The sequence below is a fragment of the Bombina bombina genome, chromosome 4 (genome assembly GCF_027579735.1).
Source record: "Bombina bombina isolate aBomBom1 chromosome 4, aBomBom1.pri, whole genome shotgun sequence".
NCBI lineage: Eukaryota > Metazoa > Chordata > Amphibia > Anura > Bombinatoridae > Bombina > Bombina bombina.
The window spans coordinates 914,586,434-914,604,973 of NC_069502.1; the positions used below are offsets into that span (position 1 = coordinate 914,586,434).

Here is an 18,540-nt window from a genome sequence, read left to right on the forward strand (position 1 = left end):
TGGTTCCCAAAAAAAGAGGGAACTTTCAGGCCAATTCTGGATTTAAAGATATTAAACAAGTTCCTCAGAGTTCCATCCTGCAAGATGGAAATCATTCGTACAATCTTACCAACAATCCAGCAGGGTCAATTTTTGACTACCGTGGATCTGAAGGATGCGTATCTGCATATCCCAATCCACAAATCTCATCATCAGTTCCTGAGGTTCGCCTTTCTGGACAAACATTACCAGTTTGTGGCTCTTCCATTCGGTTTAGCCACCGCTCCCAGAATTTTCACAAAGGTGCTAGGGTCCCTTCTAGCGGTCCTAAGACCGAGGGGCATCGCTGTAGCACCTTATCTAGACGACATCCTAATCCAAGCGTCGTCTCTTTCCAAAGCGAGGGCTCATACAGACATTGTGTTGGCTTTTCTCAGATCTCACGGGTGGAAAGTGAACATAGAAAAAAGTTCACTGTCACCGTCCACAAGGGTTCCTTTTCTGGGAACAATAATAGATTCTGTGGAAATTAAGATCTTTCTCACAGACGTCAGAAAGACAAAGCTTCTAAAAGCTTGTCGAGTTCTTCACTCTATTCCTCAACCCTCCATAGCTCTATGCATGGAAGTAATAGGACTAATGGTCGCAGCAATGGATGTGGATCCTTTTGCTCGAATTCATCTAAGACCATTACAGCTGTGCATGCTCAATCAGTGGAATGGGGACTATACAGACTTGTCTCCCCAAATTCAAGTAGACCAGGTAACCAGGGACTCACTTCTCTGGTGGTTGACCAAGGATCACCTGTCTCAGGGAATGAGTTTCCGCAGACCGGAGTGGGTCATCGTTACGACCGACGCCAGCCTCTTGGGGTGGGGCGCGGTCTGGGACTCTCTGAAAGCTCAGGGCCTATGGTCGCGGGAAGAGTCGCTTCTCCCGATAAACATTTTGGAACTAAGAGCTATATTCAATGCGCTCCTGGCTTGGCCTCAGCTAGCGGAAGCCAGGTTCATAAGATTTCAGTCGGACAACATAACGACTGTTGCGTACATCAATCATCAGGGGGGAACAAAGAGTTCCCAAGCGATGAAGGAAGTAACCAAGATAATCCAATGGGCAGAGAATCACTCCTGCCATCTATCTGCTATTCACATCCCAGGAGTAGACAACTGGGAGGCGGACTATTTGAGTCGTCAGACTTTCCATCCGGGAGAGTGGGAACTCCATCCGGAGGTCTTTGCTCAGTTAACCCAATTATGGGGCATTCCAGACATGGATCTAATGGCGTTCCGTCAGAACTTCAAGGTTCCTTGCTACGGGTCCAGATCCAGGGATCCCAAGGCGACTCTACTGGATGCATTAGTGGCGCCTTGGTCGTTCAACCTAGCATATGTGTTTCCACCGTTTCCTCTCCTCCCCAGGCTCATAGCCAGGATCAAACAGGAGAAGGCCTCGGTGATTCTGATAGCTGATGGCCACGCAGGACTTGGTATGCAGACCTGGTGAATATGTCATTGGCTCCACCATGGAAGCTACCTTTGAGACAGGACCTTCTAGTACAAGGTCCATTCGAACATCCCAATCTAGTTTCTCTGCAGCTGAACGCTTGATTTTATCCAAGCGTGGGTTTTCAAATTCTGTGATTGATACTCTGGTCCAAGCCAGAAAACCTGTGACTAGAAGGATTTACCATAAAATATGGAAAAAATATATCTGTTGGTGTGAATCCAAAGGATTCTCCTGGAGTAAGATTAAAATTCCAAAGATTCTCTCCTTTCTCCAAGAAGGTTTGGATAAAGGATTGTCAGCTAGTTCTCTAAAAGGACAGATTTCTGCATTATCCGTCTTGTGGCAGCTTTGCCAGATGTACAAGCTTTTGTTCAGGCTTTGGTTAGAATCAAGCCTGTTTACAGTCCCATGACTCCTCCTTGGAGTCTAAATTTAGTTCTTTCAGTTCTTCAAGGGGTTCCGTTTGAACCTTTACATTCCATAGATATTAAGTTACTATCTTGGAAAGTTCTGTTTTTGGTTGCTATTTCTTCTGCTAGAAGAGTTTCTGAATTATCTGCTTTGCAGTGTGATCCACCCTATCTGGTGTTCCATTCAGATAAGGTTGTTTTGCGTACTAAGCCTGGTTTTCTTCCAAAAGTTGTTAACGAGAACATCAACCAGAAAATAGTTGTTCCTTCTTTGTGTCCGAATCCAGTTTCAAAGAAGGAATGTTTATTACACAATTTAGATGTTGTTCGTGCTTTAAAGTTCTATTTAGAAGCAACAAAAGATTTTAGACAAACCTCATCCTTGTTAGTCGTTTACTCTGGTAAGAGGAGAGGTCAAAAAGCTACTGCTACCTCTCTCTCTTTCTGGCTGAAAAGCATTATCCACTTGGCTTATGAGACTGCTGGACGGCAGCTGACCGTATCACAGCTCACTCTACTAGGGCTGTGGCTTCCACATGGGCCTATAAGAACGAGGCTTCTGTTGACCAGATATGTAAGGCAGCGACTTGGTCTTCTCTGCACACTTTTGCCAAATTCTACAAATTTGATATTTTTGCTTCTTCGGAGGCTATTTTTGGGAGAAAGGTTTTGCAAGCCGTGGTGCCTTCTGTTTAGGTAACCTGATTTGCTCCCTCCCTTCATCCGTGTCCTAAAGCTTTGGTATTGGTTCCCACAAGTAATGGATGACGCCGTGGACCGGACACACCAATGTTGGAGAAAACAGAATTTATGCTTACCTGATAAATTACTTTCTCCAACGGTGTGTCCGGTCCATGGCCCGCCCTGGTTTTTTTAATCAGGTTGAAAAATGTTTTCTTTATACACTACAGTCACCATGGCACCCTATAGTTTCTCCTTTTTCTCCTAACCGTCTGTCGAATTACTGGGGGGCGGAGCCAGAGGGGGAGCTATATGGACAAGCTCTTGCTGTGTGCTCTCCTTGCGTTTCCCTGTGGGGGAGAACATTTCCCACAAGTAATGGATGACGCCGTGGACCGGACACACCGTTGGAGAAAGTAATTTATCAGGTAAGCATAAATTCTGTTTTATTTAAAAAATAAATTGGAAATAAAATAGGTTATCGTGCTGCCATTCTAGAAATATGTTTCTTTTGGTTGACAGAAAGCATTTTTAATGAGAAGTTATAGTCAGACTTCTTTTCTTTTACTCGTTCACTCTCTCTTATTCACTTGTTCTCTCGTTCTTTCTATGTAATGGCGACTATCTTTTTATATGTAGGCACAGCAGTTGTTATCCGCTTGCCTGGAGAAGATTGATGTTTCTAGTACAGAGGGCTATGATTTGTTCATTATGCAGCTAAAAGATGGCTTTAAAAATACCTCACATGAGACTGCAGCAAATCATAAAGTTGCCAAGGTAAGAAGCTTGATGATTCCCTCCTCCTGTTTTAAGAACATTTCATTGAAAATAATCATTCTCAGTTGTGATTGGTTGCATAAAAAACAGGAATGCAAATGTAATTTCTACAGCCGCTGTTTATTGTAACTCGGTAAAACTAAAATAATGCAAATGATCTATAACTTTATTTATTGAACAGTTCCTTTTCCAGGGTTTAAACTTTCCTCCAGGTATTCTCCTTAAACATGCTGAATATCACCTATGTTAGTATGGTCTTTGTAAGGCTCTCTCTCTATATAAATGGCATCTTTTTGCTCACAGTGAGGCTCATACTGGAAACTCTTGTATTTTAGGTTCCTTTAACAAGTTTAAATTAAGACATCTAAAAATTTTTTAGTTACTGAGTAAGAGTTTAACTGATGTGCCTAGTTCCAGTCCACATAAGTGACCAGCATGCCAACTCTTAAAGGGACATTCTAATTGTGTTTCCCAAACCCGGTCTTAATGTACCCCCAGCAGGCCTGGTTTTAATTATAGCTGAACTAGTGCACACAGGTGATGTGATCAGTAACCATGGTTACTGACATGCTCTCACCCATCAGCTGATTAGTTCACCTGTGCACTAGTTCAGCTATAATGAAAACCAGACCTGTTGGGGGGTACGAGTGGAATGTTTTTGGGAAGCACTGTTCTAATACAAAAATTACATTTATTGATTCATTAGGGCCAGAGCCTTACTGGGAATAAAAAGTGGCCTGGAAAAAACAAAAATGCACTTTTATATATTTATATAATCTTGGTGTAACGCCTCAAATTCAGTAGCTCTGATTATATATTTATAAATAAGGCATGGACTTAAGGACTCATATGGGTGCATCTTCTCATGCTTACTCTGGTCAGTGAAGACAGCGAAAGGGTGCACAAGCAAGCCACTGTGCAGCCCCTTCTAAGGACCTGTGCAGCCTCCTCTAAGAAGGTGTCTGTATATTCAGGGCAGGAATAAAGGGAACTGCTTTTTGAGACGAATAATCCCCTCAGCACTAATTGTCTGTTACTGCAAGCATGGCAGTAATAACTGATACTGATGGAACACTGCCCTCTTTAAGTGTTACCAGCCAGCCTCGGCTGCTTTGGCCCACCGGGAAATCTCCTGGTAATAGCTAGCCTACTGGGAGTTAGATTAACGCAATCATTAAGACTATGACAAGACAATCCAATCATCAGCTAGCTCTCTCATATTCTGAGCCTTCCTAGGTATGCTTTTTAACAAAGGATATCAAGAGAAAGAAACCAATTAGAAGTGCGTTTGAAAGTTGTCTAAAATGGTATGTTCTATCTGAATCCTGAACTATTTTTTTTGGGGGGGGGGGTTAATATCCCTTTAAGCCAGGGGACCCCAACCGGCGGACCGGTTGGGTTTACACGAAAATATTGTTGGTAATGGAGGAAGATGTGGGGGGAGGGTTTGGGGGGTCACTCTCAATGGGTCATCAACTAATAACCATCGTAGAACTGTGGAAGGAAGGAGGGCTCAGCCAGAAAGTGACAAGTGAAGGCCTGGCATATAGGCAGATGGGAGCCCCTGCACCTGAAATATGTGTTCCGGGTGTGGATGACTCTGGTCCACATATCACCCTGTGTCACCAGGCAGCTTAGGCTCCAGCTCCACCCACCCCCATGCTGTGCACAAAATTGTGACTGCGAGTGTGCAGTTAGAAGCGGCACTGCAGCAGCATAGCTGCGTGTGCACGTGTGGTAGAGCCGTAGAGGTTGCGACTCACACAGGCAGGTCTGCATCCCCAAATAAGTTCTAGTCAGTGCTGGTAAGTAAAGTACTGCTGCTAGTGCTTGCTTAATTCAGATTGCTTCACTTCCAAGTAAAAACGTCCATAGTGGCTGGGTGGTTAATATCGATCTGATCTCACAAATTTAAATATTTATTTTTATGATCATTACACTTTGACTCCCCCTCCAGGGCCGTTTTTAGGGGCAACCAGGCAGCTGCCAGGGGCGCCAGCCACACAGCAGGGCTCCTCCTGAGAATATCTGAGCTTTAATCCGGTTGATAAACGTACAGTCATATGCGACTTAGGTATAGCTTACCTTAAGCTATTTATTATCAGGGTATTGTCAGGTATTAATAAACCATTTATTATTCAGGGTTACCTTGATAATAGTTGTTAAGTTTATTAATACCTGACAATACCCTGATAATAAATAGTTTATTAATACCGGATAATAGATTGTTTATTTATACCTAACAATACCCTGATACTAGTTTAAATAAAAAAACTACTTTTTTTGAAGGATGTGTGGGGGTATTGAAGAGAGAGTGTACTCATTAATGAAAAGCCTAATTAGTACAGGAGAGAAAAAAGGTTGGGAACTGCTGCTTTAAGCTATCCAAAGAACAAATGAATTTCATGCTTTGAGTACTATACATTTAAAAAAAATATATTAATAGCTAAATTTAGGTTAATATTCACTTACATGTTATTCAGGTAAGATGTGCCCTTAAAAAAGGTCCTAGGGAGAACCCTACATCTCATTAATCCACATTTCACACATAAAGGCTCAATAAATACGGGTTGAATTGCATAACAAATAAGAACATAATAAAACGACATTACAATAGCACTTTTAAATGAACAGTACATTTTTTTTTTCCTGACACACCTAAAAATGTACATGCCGACCCCCTGTATCAAATACAGCTATTGGTTAATAACAGACTCGTATGGTATACACTGATCTCCTGCACATGATCAACAAGTACTACAAAAAGTGTGCATATAAATAAAATGTGCAATTTAATAATGGAAGCATTCTGGAAAGTCTCTCTTAAACTGACATGCTCTATCTGAATCATGACTTTAGTTTCCCTTTAATTTTCAAGACTTTTAAGACGTTTCTTTAATTATTGATCTCTTGTTATAATCATTATTGCAGTGGGCAACAGTCACGTTCCATCTTCCTCATCACATATTAAAGTCCGTCACGGGTGCCATTGTGAATGAACTAAAGAAACTAAATCAAAACATAGCTGCGTTGCCTGTAGCATCTTCTATAATGGACAGATTGTCATATCTTTTGCCGAGTGGAAGGCCAGAACTTGGTGTGGGGCCTGGTCGGTCAGTAGACAGGTAAGTGGAAATCAAAAATCTTGAAAGCTGGATGGAGTTTTTTTTTTTTTTTTACTTATTACTATTGACTACTTGTATACAGTGGGATACAGGTATGTGTTTTTCTATGCAGCACAACAAATACATTTTCAATTTAAGGTGTCCATTCTAATGCTCACATTGTATCTGTGAAAAAATTAATTGTAATACATTCTGGTGAATTAAATAATTCCTTAACTCAAAGGGACATGTAACACCGTATTGCAATAAATGAACAAATCTGTTTGCAAAACCTTTATGATTACAGTAACACAGTCTTTGTTGCAGCTAAACTCACCCCTCCACTTGTCTTTATTCCAGACTTATTACTGGAGTAAAGAAGGTTGGTCATTGTGTGTGTGTGTTGTTTTTTTTTTCTTAGCAAAATGTCTGTTTTGCATTAGTTTATTGTATTTATTTTTGCTAAGGCCAATTAAGGACAGATAATCAGGATGCTTAGGCTTAAAAATTCTGCAGTGTGCATTTCAGAATAATAAAAATTAATATGTTTCAAGGTTAAATTGCATTTATACATTTTATATCACAGGTCCCTTTAAATATATTTTTTTTAGATTTTTTTTTTGTTGTGTTGTGGTAGAACTGTCATGTAATGAAATCATTAACTTCGCTTCCGATAAGTGGATTGTCTCCTTAATTGCGTATCAGACACTTCCTGCTGTGCTAAATCCTTACAGAAATATATTATGCCTTTGTTATAGTGGATTAAAAGAGAACAAGTGTTATTACAGATAACTCCATTAGAAAGAGACTAAAAAAGTTATAAATATGATACAATATAATTATATGATATTTAAAGACCTTAAAGGACCAGCAAATACAGTAGATTTGCATAATCAAAAAATGCATGATAAAAAGACAATGCACTAGTACTTGGGATGACCTTAAAATAAGTAGTAGATTTTTCTTTCATGTAATTGGCAAGAGTCCATAAGCTAGTGACGTATGGGATATACAATCCTACCAGGAGGGGCAAAGTTTCCCAAACCTCAAAATGCCTATAAATACACCCCTCACCACACCCACAATTTAGTTTTACAAACTTTGCCTCCTATCTAGGTGGTGAAGTAAGTTTGTGCTTGATTTTCTACGTTGATATACGCTTCTCAGCATTTCAGTGCGTTTCAGTACTGGTTTGGCTATCTGCTATATGTGGATGGGTCCTTTCGGTAATTATGTTTTCATTACTTAAGACACTCTTGGCTATGGTTTGGCACTTTATGTATTTATATAAAGTTCTAAATATATGTATTGTACTTATTTTTGCCATGAGTCAGGTTCATGTATATTTCCTTTTGCAGATTATCAGTTTCATATTTGGGAAAAAAAACATTTAAGAAATATTTTTTTCAAATATACTGCTTTTTCATTAAATTTTTGTGGGCAAAATTAGGCTTGCGAGGTCACAAAATGCTGATGTTTATGGCTTCATTTTTGGCGTGAGAATTTTTTTGGTGCAAAGATACGTCTGGTGACGCAAATTCGTCATTTCCGGCCTCTTAGTTGATGCTGAGTTTCCTTGCACAAGGTTGCGTCTGCAATGACGCGAGTATGTCATGTCCGGATGTTAGCGCCAAAAAAATTCATTTTGCGTTGTGCCGTCATATTTGGCGCCAAATAATTTCATTATTTAAAACCCCATTCCATTCCTATATGCCTCTTGCCTTTTTCTATGTCAGAGGGCTATGCTGTTTGCATTTTTTCCAATTCCTGAAACTGCCATATAAGGAAATAGATAATTTTGCTTTATATGTTTTTTTTTTCTCTTACATTTGCAAGATGTCTCAATCTGATCCTGTCTCAGAATCCGCTGTTGGAACCCTGCTGCCTGATAAGTTCTACCAAATCTAAGTGTATCTGTTGTAAATTTGTGGAGATTATATCTCCAGCTGTGGTATGTAATAGTTGTCATGATAAGCTTTTACATGCAGAGAATGTATCCATCAGGAATAGTATAATGCCTGTTGTTCCTTCAACATCTAATGTACGTTATCCCTGTGAATATAAAAGATTTTATTGCTGATGCGATTCAGAAGGCTTTGTGTGCTATCCCGCCTTCTAATAAATGTAAAAGGTCTTTTAAAACTTCTGCATAAAGTTGATAAAATTTCAAATGACTGACAACATACTGAATTATCTTCCTCTGATGAGGATCTATCTAATTTAGAAGATCCTTCCTCAGATATTGACACTGACAAATCTACTTATTTATTTAAAATGGAGTATATTCGTTACTTGTTAAGAGGTGTTGATTACGTTGGATATTGAGGAAACTAGTCCTCTTGATACTAAAACTAGTAAACGTTTAAATTCTGTTTATAAACCACCTGTGGTTACTCCAGAGGTTTTTCGAGTTAATGATGCTATTTCTGATATGATTTCTAAGGAATGGAATAGGCCTGGTACTTATTTTATTCCTTCTTCAAGGTCTAAAAAATTGTATCCTTTGCCAGCAGTTAAATTGGAGTTTTGGGAAAAGATCCTCAAAGTTGATGGGGCTATTTCTACTCTTGCCAAACGTACTACTATTCCTATGGAAGATAGTACTTCCTTTAAGGACCCTTTAGATAGGAAACTTATCTAAGGAAAGCTTATTTATATTCTGGCTATCTTCTCAGGCCTGCCATTTCTATGACTGATGTTGCAGCTGCATCAACTTTTTGGTTGGAAAGTTTAGCGCAACAGGAAACTGATCCTGATTTGTCTATCATTGCTCGCTTGCTTAAACATGCTAATAATTTTATCTGTGATGCCATTTTTTATTTCATCAAAATTGATGTTAAATCTATGTCTTTAGCTATTTTAGCTAAAAGAGCTTTGTGGCTCAAATATTGGAATGCTGAAATGGTATCTAAGTCTAGATTACCATCTCTTTCTTTCCAAGGTAATAATTGTATTTGGTTCTCAGTTGGATTTGATTATTTCAACTGTCACTGGGGAGGGAGGGAGTTTTTCTGCCTCAGGATAGAAGACCTAAGGGTAAATCTAAAGCTTCTGTTTTCTTCCTTTTGACAAAATAAGGAACTGAAAACCAATCCTTCCCCCAAAGAATCTGGTTCCAATTGGAAACCTTCAAGTTGGAGTAAATCCAAGACGTTTAAGAAATCAAAGCCAGCCCCCAAGTCTGCATGAAGGTGCAGCCCTCATTCCAGCTCAGCTGGTAGGGGGCAGATTAAGAGTCTTCCAAACATTTGGGAGGATTCTGTCCAAAATCAATGAATTCAGAGTATTGTCTCTCAAGGGTACCAAATAGGATTCAGAGTAATATTTTCTCTTTCTCACGCATCCCAGCAAATTCAGTAAAGGCTCAGTCTTTTCTGAAGTGTTTCAGACCTGGAGCATTCCGGGGTAATCATACCAGTTCCGTTTCAGGAACAGGGTCTGGTTTTATTCAAATCTATTCATTGTCCCAAAGAAAGAAGTTCTAGGTCTCATGACTGCAGCATCGGACGCGATCCCCTTTGCTCGTGTTCATATGAGACCTCTCTAGCTTTGTATGCTGAATCAATGGTGCAGGGATTATACAAAGATATCACAATTAATATCCTTAAATCCCAATGTTCGACTCTCTTGGACTTGGTGGTTAGATCACCATCTTATAGTTCAAGGGGCCTCCTTTGTTCGTCCAACCTGGACTGTGATCACAACAGATGCAAGTCTTTCAGGTTGGGGAGCTGTCTGGGGATCTCTGACAGCACAAGGGGTTTGGAAATCTCAAGAGGCGAGGTTACCAATCAATATTTTAGAACTCTGTGCTATTTTCAGGGCTCTTCAGGTTTGTCCTCTGTTGAAGAGAGAACCGTTAATTTGTTTTCAGACAGACAATATTAAAACTGTGGCATATGTCAATCATCAGGGTGGGACTCACAGTCCCCAAGCTATGAAAGAAGTATCTCGGATACTTTCTTGGGCAGAATCCAGCTCCTGTCTAATCTCTGCGGTTCATATCCCAGGTGTAGACAATTGGGAGGCGGATTATCTCAGCCGCCAGACTTTCATCCAGGGGAGTGGTCTCTCCATCCAGATGTGTTTTCTCAGATTGTTCAGATGTGGGGGCTTCCAGAGATAGATCTCATGGCCTCTCATCTAAACAAGAAACTTCCCAGATACCTGTCCAGGGATGTTCAGGCGGAAGCAGTGGATGCGCTGACACTTCCTTGGTGTTATCAACCTGCATACATCTTCATATCCTAGGTGTAAACGATTGGGGAGCGGATTATCTCAACTGTCAAACTTTGCATCCGGGGGGGTGGTCACTCCATCCAGATGTGTTTTCTCAGATTGTTCAGATGTGGGGTCTTCCAGAAATGGATCTGATGGCTTCCCATCTAAACAAGAAACTTCCCAGGTACCTGTCCAGGTCCAGGGATACTCAGGCGGAGGATGCGTTAGCAGTTCCTTGATGTTACCAACCTGCTTATATCTTCCCACCTCTAGTTCTTCTTCCAAGAGTGATCTCCAAGATCATCATGGAACATTCGTTTGTGTTGCTGGTAGCTCCAGCATGGCCTCACAGGTTTTGATATGCGGATCTTGTTCGGATATCCAGTTGCCAACCTTGGCCACTAACTTTAAGACCAGTCCTTCTGTCTCAAGGTCCGTTTTTCCATCAGAATATCAAATCATTCATTTTTAAGGTATGGAAATTGAATGCCTAGTGCTTAGTCATAGAGGTTTTTTCTGACTCAGTGATTAATACTATGTTACAGGCTCGTAAATCTGTTTCTAGGAAGATTTATTATCGAGTTTGGAAGACTTATATTTCATGGTGTTCTCATAAATTCTCCTGGCATTATTTTAGTATTCTTAGAATTTTACAGTGTCTTCAGGATGGTTTGGATAAAGGTTTGTCTGCAAGTTCCTTGAAGGGACAAATCTCTGCTCTTTCTGTTTTATTTTGCAGAAAGATTGCTAAGCTTCCTGATATTCACTGTTTTGTATAGGCTTTGGTCTGTGTCAAGCCTGTCATTAAATCAATCTCTCCTCCTTGGAGTCTTAATTTGGTTTTGAAGGCTTTACAGGCTCCTCCGTTGAGCCTATGCTTTCTTTGGACATTAAACTACTTTCTTAGAAAGTGTTCCGTTTGGCCATCTCTTCTGCTAGAAGAATTTCCAAATTTTCTGCTCTTTCTTGTGATTCTCCTTTTTTGATTTTCCATCAGGATAAGGCAGTTTTGTGGACTTCATTTAAATTTCTACCTAAGGTTGTGAATTCTAACAACATTAATAGAGAAATTGTTGTTCCTTCTTTGTGTCCTAATCCTACAAATTCTTTGGAGCGATCCTTACATTCTTTGGATGTAGTTAGAGCTTTGAAATATTATGTTGAAGCTACTAAAGATTTCAGGAAGACTTCTAGTCTATTTGTTATCTTTTCTGGTTCTAGGAAAGGTCAGAAGGCTTCTGCCATTTCCTTGGCATCTTGGTTAAAGCTTTTGATTCATCTGGCTTATTTGGAGTCGGGTCAGGCCCCGCCTCAGAGAATTACAGCTCATTCTACTAGATCAGTCTCCACTTTGTGGGCTTTTAAGAATGAAGCTTCAGGTAATCAGATTTGCAAAGCAGCAACTTGGTCTTCTTTGCATACATTTACTAAATTCTACCGTTTTGATGTATTTGCTTCTTCTGAAGCAGTTTTTGGCAGAAAAGTTTTTCAGGCAGCTGTTTCAGTTTGATTCCTCTGCTTATGTTTAATTTTTTTTAATTCTTTTTATTTATGAGAATAAACTTATTATGGGTTGTGGATTAATTTTTTTCAGCGGAAAATGGCTGTTATTAATTTTATCCCTCCCTCTCTAGTGACTCTTCTGTGGAGTTCCACATCTTGGGTATTACTATCTCATACGTCACTTGCTCATGGACTCTTGCCAATTACATGAAAGAAATCATAATTTATGTAAGAACTTACCTGATATTCATTTCTTTCATATTGGCAAGAGTCCATAAGACCCACCCTTTTTATGGTGGTTATGATTTTTTGTATAAAGCACAATTATTTCCAAATTCCTTTTTTTGATGCTTTTTACTCCTTTCTTTATCACCCCACTACTTGGCTATTCGTTAGACTGAATTGTGGGTGTGGTGAGGGGTGTATTTATAGGCATTTTGAGGTTTGGGAAACTTTGCCCCTCCTGGTAGAATTGTATATCCCATACGTCACTAGCTCATGGACTCCTGCCAATATGAAAGTAATGAATTTATCAGGTAAGTTCTTAAATTATGTTTTTAAACACATTTACAATTTATTTCTGTTATAAAATTTGATTTGTTAAACACATATTTGTTGAACACATCTGGTGCGCCAATGACTAGGGGCATATTTGTGCAGCTAATGATCATCAGTTGACTCCCAGTAGTGCAGTGCTGGTCCTGAAAGAAAATACTAAAAGAACAAATCAAAGTAAATAAAATTAAATTAGAAAATTGTTTGAAATTGCTTACTCTGTATCGTTAATGTTTAAATTTTAATTTACTGTACAATTTGCATCTTCTGTTGCAGAAGTCATCAGTGCTGGAATAATGCCACTATTTTTAACATATATAATCTAACAATATCATAATATTGTGTTTTTAGATAGTGTTCTAAGATTATATGAAACGTGTCACCTCTGTTGATGTTGTAGAGGTTTCATTTTGCTTTTGGTCACAAAGCAAAAATGTCATCTTGGCTTTTGTAGTATTTAAAGTGCATTTCTTATTTTAGGTCTTTAATGTATAGTGAAGCCAATAGGAGGGAAACGTTTACATCATGGCCTCATGTCGGTTACAGGTGGGCTCAGCCGGATCCTATGGCTCAAGCTGGGTTCTATCATCAGGTGAGAAGTACAGTCAGTAAGCAGAGTAATATATTTGTCTCATACCTTGCGTGTCTATCTTTTTGTAGTTTGTTGATTCACAATCTGCTCTAATCTTAATGTAATTTGTAGCTCTAACATTATTTTCCTTGGCTTTAACATTCCACTGAAAACTTAGGATAGGCAAAAGTATATTTCTCCAACATAGGTGTGTCCGGTCCACGGCGTCATCCTTACTTGTGGGATATTCTCTTCCCCAACAGGAAATGGCAAAGAGCCCAGCAAAGCTGGTCACATGATCCCTCCTAGGCTCCGCCTACCCCAGTCATTCTCTTTGCCGTTGTACAGGCAACATCTCCACGGAGATGGCTTAGAGTTTTTTAGTGTTTAACTGTAGTTTTTATTATTCAATCAAGAGTTTGTTATTTTGAAATAGTGCTGGTATGTACTATTTACTCAGAAACAGAAAAGAGATGAAGATTTCTGTTTGTATGAGGAAAATGATTTTAGCAACCGTAACTAAAATCCATGGCTGTTCCACACAGGACTGTTGAGAGCAATTAACTTCAGTTGGGGGAACAGTGTGCAGTCTCTTGCTGCTTGAGGTATGACACATTCTAACAAGACGATGTAATGCTGGAAGCTGTCATTTTCCCTATGGGATTCGGTAAGCCATGTTTATTACGATGGTAAATAAGGGCTTCACAAGGGCTTATTAAGACTGTAGACTTTTCTGGGCTAAATCGATTCATTATTAACACATATTTAGCCTTGAGGAATCATTTTATCTGGGTATATTGATATTATAATATCGGCAGGCACTGTATTAGACACCTTATTTCTTAGGGGCTTTCCCAAAGCATAAGCAGAGCCTCATTTTCGCGCCGGTGTGGCGCACTTGTTTTTGAGAAGCATGGCATGCAGTCGCATGTGAGAGGAGCTCTGATACTTAGAAAAGACTTTCTGAAGGCGTCATTTGGTATCGTATTCCCCTTTGGGTTTGGTTGGGTCTCAGCAAAGCAGATACCAGGGACTGTAAAGGGGTTAAAGTGTTAAAACGGCTCCGGTTCCGTTATTTTAAGGGTTAAAGCTTCCAAATTTGGTGTGCAATACTTTTAAGGCTTTAAGACACTGTGGTGAAAATTTGGTGAATTTTGTACAATTCCTTCATGTTTTTTCGCAATTGCAGTAATAAAGTGTGTTCAGTTTAAAATTTAAAGTGACAGTAACGGTTTTATTTTAAAACGTTTTTTGTACTTTATTATCAAGTTTATGCCTGTTTAACATGTCTGAACTACCAGATAGACTGTGTTCTGAATGTGGGGAAGCCAGAATTCCTGTTAATTTAAATAAATGTGATTTATGTGATAATGACAATGATGCCCAAGATGATTCCTCAAGTGAGGGGAGTAAGCATGGTACTGCATCATTCCCTCCTTCGTCTACACGAGTCTTGCCCACTCAGGAGGCCCCTAGTACATCTAGCGCGCCAATACTCCTTACTATGCAACAATTAACGGCTGTAATGGATAATTCTGTCAAAAACATTTTAGCCAAAATGAACCCTTGTCAGCGTAAGCGTGGCTGCTCTGTTTTAGTTACTGAAGAGCATGACGACGCTGATATTAATATCTCTGAAGGGCCCCTAACCCAATCTGAGGGGGCCAGGGAGGTTTTGTCTGAGGGAGAAATTACTGATTCAGGGAACATTTCTCAACAGGCTGAACCTGATGTAATTGCATTTAAATTTAAGTTGGAACATCTCCGCATTCTGCTTAAGGAGGTATTATCCACTCTGGATGATTGTGAAAAGTTGGTCATCCCAGAGAAACTATGTAAGATGGACAAGTTCCTAGAGGTGCCGGGGCTCCCAGAAGCTTTTCCTATACCCAAGCGGGTGGCGGACATTGTTAATAAAGAATGGGAAAGGCCCGGTATTCCTTTCGTCCCTCCCCCCATATTTAAAAAATTGTTTCCTATGGTCGACCCCAGAAAGGACTTATGGCAGACAGTCCCCAAGGTCGAGGGAGCGGTTTCTACTTTAAACAAACGCACCACTATACCCATAGAGGATAGTTGTGCTTCAAAGATCCTATGGATAAAAAATTAGAAGGTTTGCTTAAAAAGATGTTTGTTCAGCAGGGTTACCTTCTACAACCAATTTCATGCATTGTCCCTGTCACTACAGCCGCATGTTTCTGGTTTGATGAGCTGATAAAGGCGCTCGATAGTGATTCTCCTCCTTATGAGGAGATTATGGACAGAATCAATGCTCTCAAATTGGCTAATTCTTTCACCCTAGACGCCACTTTGCAATTGGCTAGGTTAGCGGCTAAGAATTCTGGGTTTGCTATTGTGGCGCGCAGAGCGCTTTGGTTGAAATCTTGGTCGGCTGATGCGTCTTCCAAGAACAAGCTACTAAACATTCCTTTCAAGGGGAAAACGCTGTTTGGCCCTGACTTGAAAGAGATTATCTCTGATATCACTGGGGGTAAGGGCCACGCCCTTCCTCAGGATCGGCCTTTCAAGGCGAAAAATAGACCTAATTTTCGTCCCTTTCGTAAAAACGGACCAGCCCAAAGTGCTACGTCCTCTAAGCAAGAGGGTAATACTTCTCAAGCCAAGCCAGCTTGGAGACCAATGCAAGGCTGGAATAAGGGAAAGCAGGCCAAGAAACCTGCCACTGCTACCAAGACAGCATGAAATATTGGCCCCCGATCCGGGACCGGATCTGGTGGGGGGCAGACTCTCTCTCTTCGCTCAGGCTTGGGCAAGAGATGTTCTGGATCCTTGGGCGCTAGAAATAGTCTCCCAGGGTTATCTTCTGGAATTCAAGGGACTTCCCCCAAGGGGGAGGTTCCACAGGTCTCAGTTGTCTTCAGACCACATAAAAAGACAGGCGTTCTTACATTGTGTAGAAGACCTGTTAAAAATGGGAGTGATTCATCCTGTTCCACTAAGAGAACAAGGGATAGGGTTCTACTCCAATCTGTTCATAGTTCCCAAAAAAGAGGGAACGTTCAGACCAATCTTAGATCTCAAGATCTTAAACAAGTTTCTCAAGGTTCCATCGTTCAAGATGGAAACCATTCGAACTATTCTTCCTTCCATCCAGGAAGGTCAATTCATGACCACGGTGGATTTAAAGGATGCGTATCTACATATTCCTATCCACAGGAACATCATCGGTTCCTAAGGTTCGCATTCCTGGACAAACATTACCAGTTCGTGGCGCTTCCTTTCGGATTAGCCACTGCTCCAAGGATTTTCACAAAGGTACTAGGGTCCCTTCTAGCGGTGCTAGGACCAAGGGGCATTGCAGTAGTACCTTACCTGGACGACATTCTGATTCAAGCGTCGTCCCTTCCTCAAGCAAAGGCTCACACGGACATCGTCCTGGCCTTTCTCAGATCTCACGGCTGGAAAGTGAACGAGGAAAAGAGTTCTCTATCCCCGTCAACAAGGGTTCCCTTCTTGGGAACAATTATAGACTCCTTAGAAATGAGGATCTTTCTAACAGAGGCCAGAAAAACAAAACTTCTAGACTCTTGTCGGATACTTCATTCCGTTCCTCTTCCTTCCATAGCTCAGTGCATGGAAGTGATCGGGTTGATGGTGGCGGCAATGGACATAGTTCCTTTTGCGCGCATTCATCTAAGACCATTACAACTGTGCATGCTCAGTCAGTGGAATGGGGACTATACAGACTTGTCTCCGAAGATACAAGTAAATCAGAGGACCAGAGACTCACTCCGTTGGTGGCTGTCCCTGGACAATCTGTCACAAGGGATGACGTTCCGCAGACCAGAGTGGGTCATTGTCACGACCGACGCCAGTCTGATGGGCTGGGGCGCGGTCTGGGGATCCCTGAAAGCTCAGGGTCTTTGGTCTCGGGAAGAATCTCTTCTACCGATAAATATTCTGGAGCTGAGAGCGATATTCAATGCTCTTAAGGCTTGGCCTCAGCTAGCGAGGACCAAGTTCATACGGTTTCAATCAGACAACATGACGACTGTTGCGTACATCAACCATCAGGGGGGAACAAGGAGTTCCCTAGCGATGGAAGAAGTGACCAAAATCATTCTATGGGCGGAGTCTCACTCCTGCCACCTGTCTGCTATCCACATCCCAGGAGTGGAAAATTGGGAAGCGGATTTTCTGAGTCGTCAGACATTGCATCCGGGGGAGTGGGAACTCCATCCGGAAATCTTTGCCCAAGTCACCCAGCGGTGGGGCATTCCAGACATGGATCTAATGGCCTCTCGTCAGAACTGCAAAGTTCCTTGCTACGGGTCCAGATCCAGGGATCCCAAGGCGGCTCTAGTGGATGCACTAGTAGCACCTTGGACCTTCAAACTAGCTTATGTGTTCCCGCCGTTTCCTCTCATCCCCAGGCTGGTAGCCAGGATCAATCAGGAGAGGGCGTCGGTGATCTTGATAGCTCCTGCGTGGCCACGCAGGACTTGGTATGCAGATCTGGTGAATATGTCATCGGCTCCACCTTGGAAGCTACCTTTGAGACGAGACCTTCTTGTTCAGGGTCCGTTCGAACATCCGAATCTGGTTTCACTCCAGCTGACTGCTTGGAGATTGAACGCTTGATTCTATCGAAGCGAGGATTCTCAGATTCTGTTATTGATACTCTTGTTCAGGCCAGAAAGCCTGTAACTAGAAAGATTTACCACAAGATTTGGAAAAAATATATCTGTTGGTGTGAATCTAAAGGATTCCCTTGGGACAAGGTTAAGATTCCTAAGATTTTATCCTTCCTTCAAGACGGATTAGAAAAAGGATTATCTGCAAGTTCCCTGAAGGGACAGATTTCTGCCTTGTCTGTGTTACTTCACAAAAAGCTGGCAGCTGTGCCAGATGTTCAAGCTTTTGTTCAGGCTCTGGTTAGAATTAAGCCTGTTTACAAACCTTTGACTCCTCCTTGGAGTCTCAATTTAGTTCTTTCAGTTCTTCAGGGGGTTCCGTTTGAACCCTTACATTCCGTTGATATTAAGTTATTATCTTGGAAAGTTTTGTTTGTAGTTGCAATTTCTTCTGCTAGAAGAGTTTCAGAATTATCTGCTCTGCAGTGTTCTCCTCCTTATCTGGTGTTCCATGCAGATAAGGTGGTTTTACGTACTAAACCTGGTTTTCTTCCAAAAGTTGTTTCTAACAAAAACATTAACCAGGAGATTATCGTACCTTCTCTGTGTCCGAAACCAGTTTCAAAGAAGGAACG

General features: G+C 40.9%; 1 protein-coding gene across 7 annotated transcripts in view; it reads left to right on the forward strand.

The window, feature by feature from the left end:
• Positions 1-18,540, forward strand: part of BIRC6 (baculoviral IAP repeat containing 6) — an 854,588-nt gene that overhangs the window by 91,858 nt on the left and 744,190 nt on the right. For all 7 annotated transcript variants that reach the window (XM_053711846.1, XM_053711848.1, XM_053711852.1 and 4 more), the window contains exons 3-5: positions 3,219-3,356; positions 6,288-6,481; positions 13,220-13,331. In XM_053711846.1, coding sequence (XP_053567821.1) covers positions 3,219-3,356; positions 6,288-6,481; positions 13,220-13,331 — 444 coding nt within the window. The remainder of the gene's footprint in view (positions 1-3,218; positions 3,357-6,287; positions 6,482-13,219; positions 13,332-18,540) is intronic.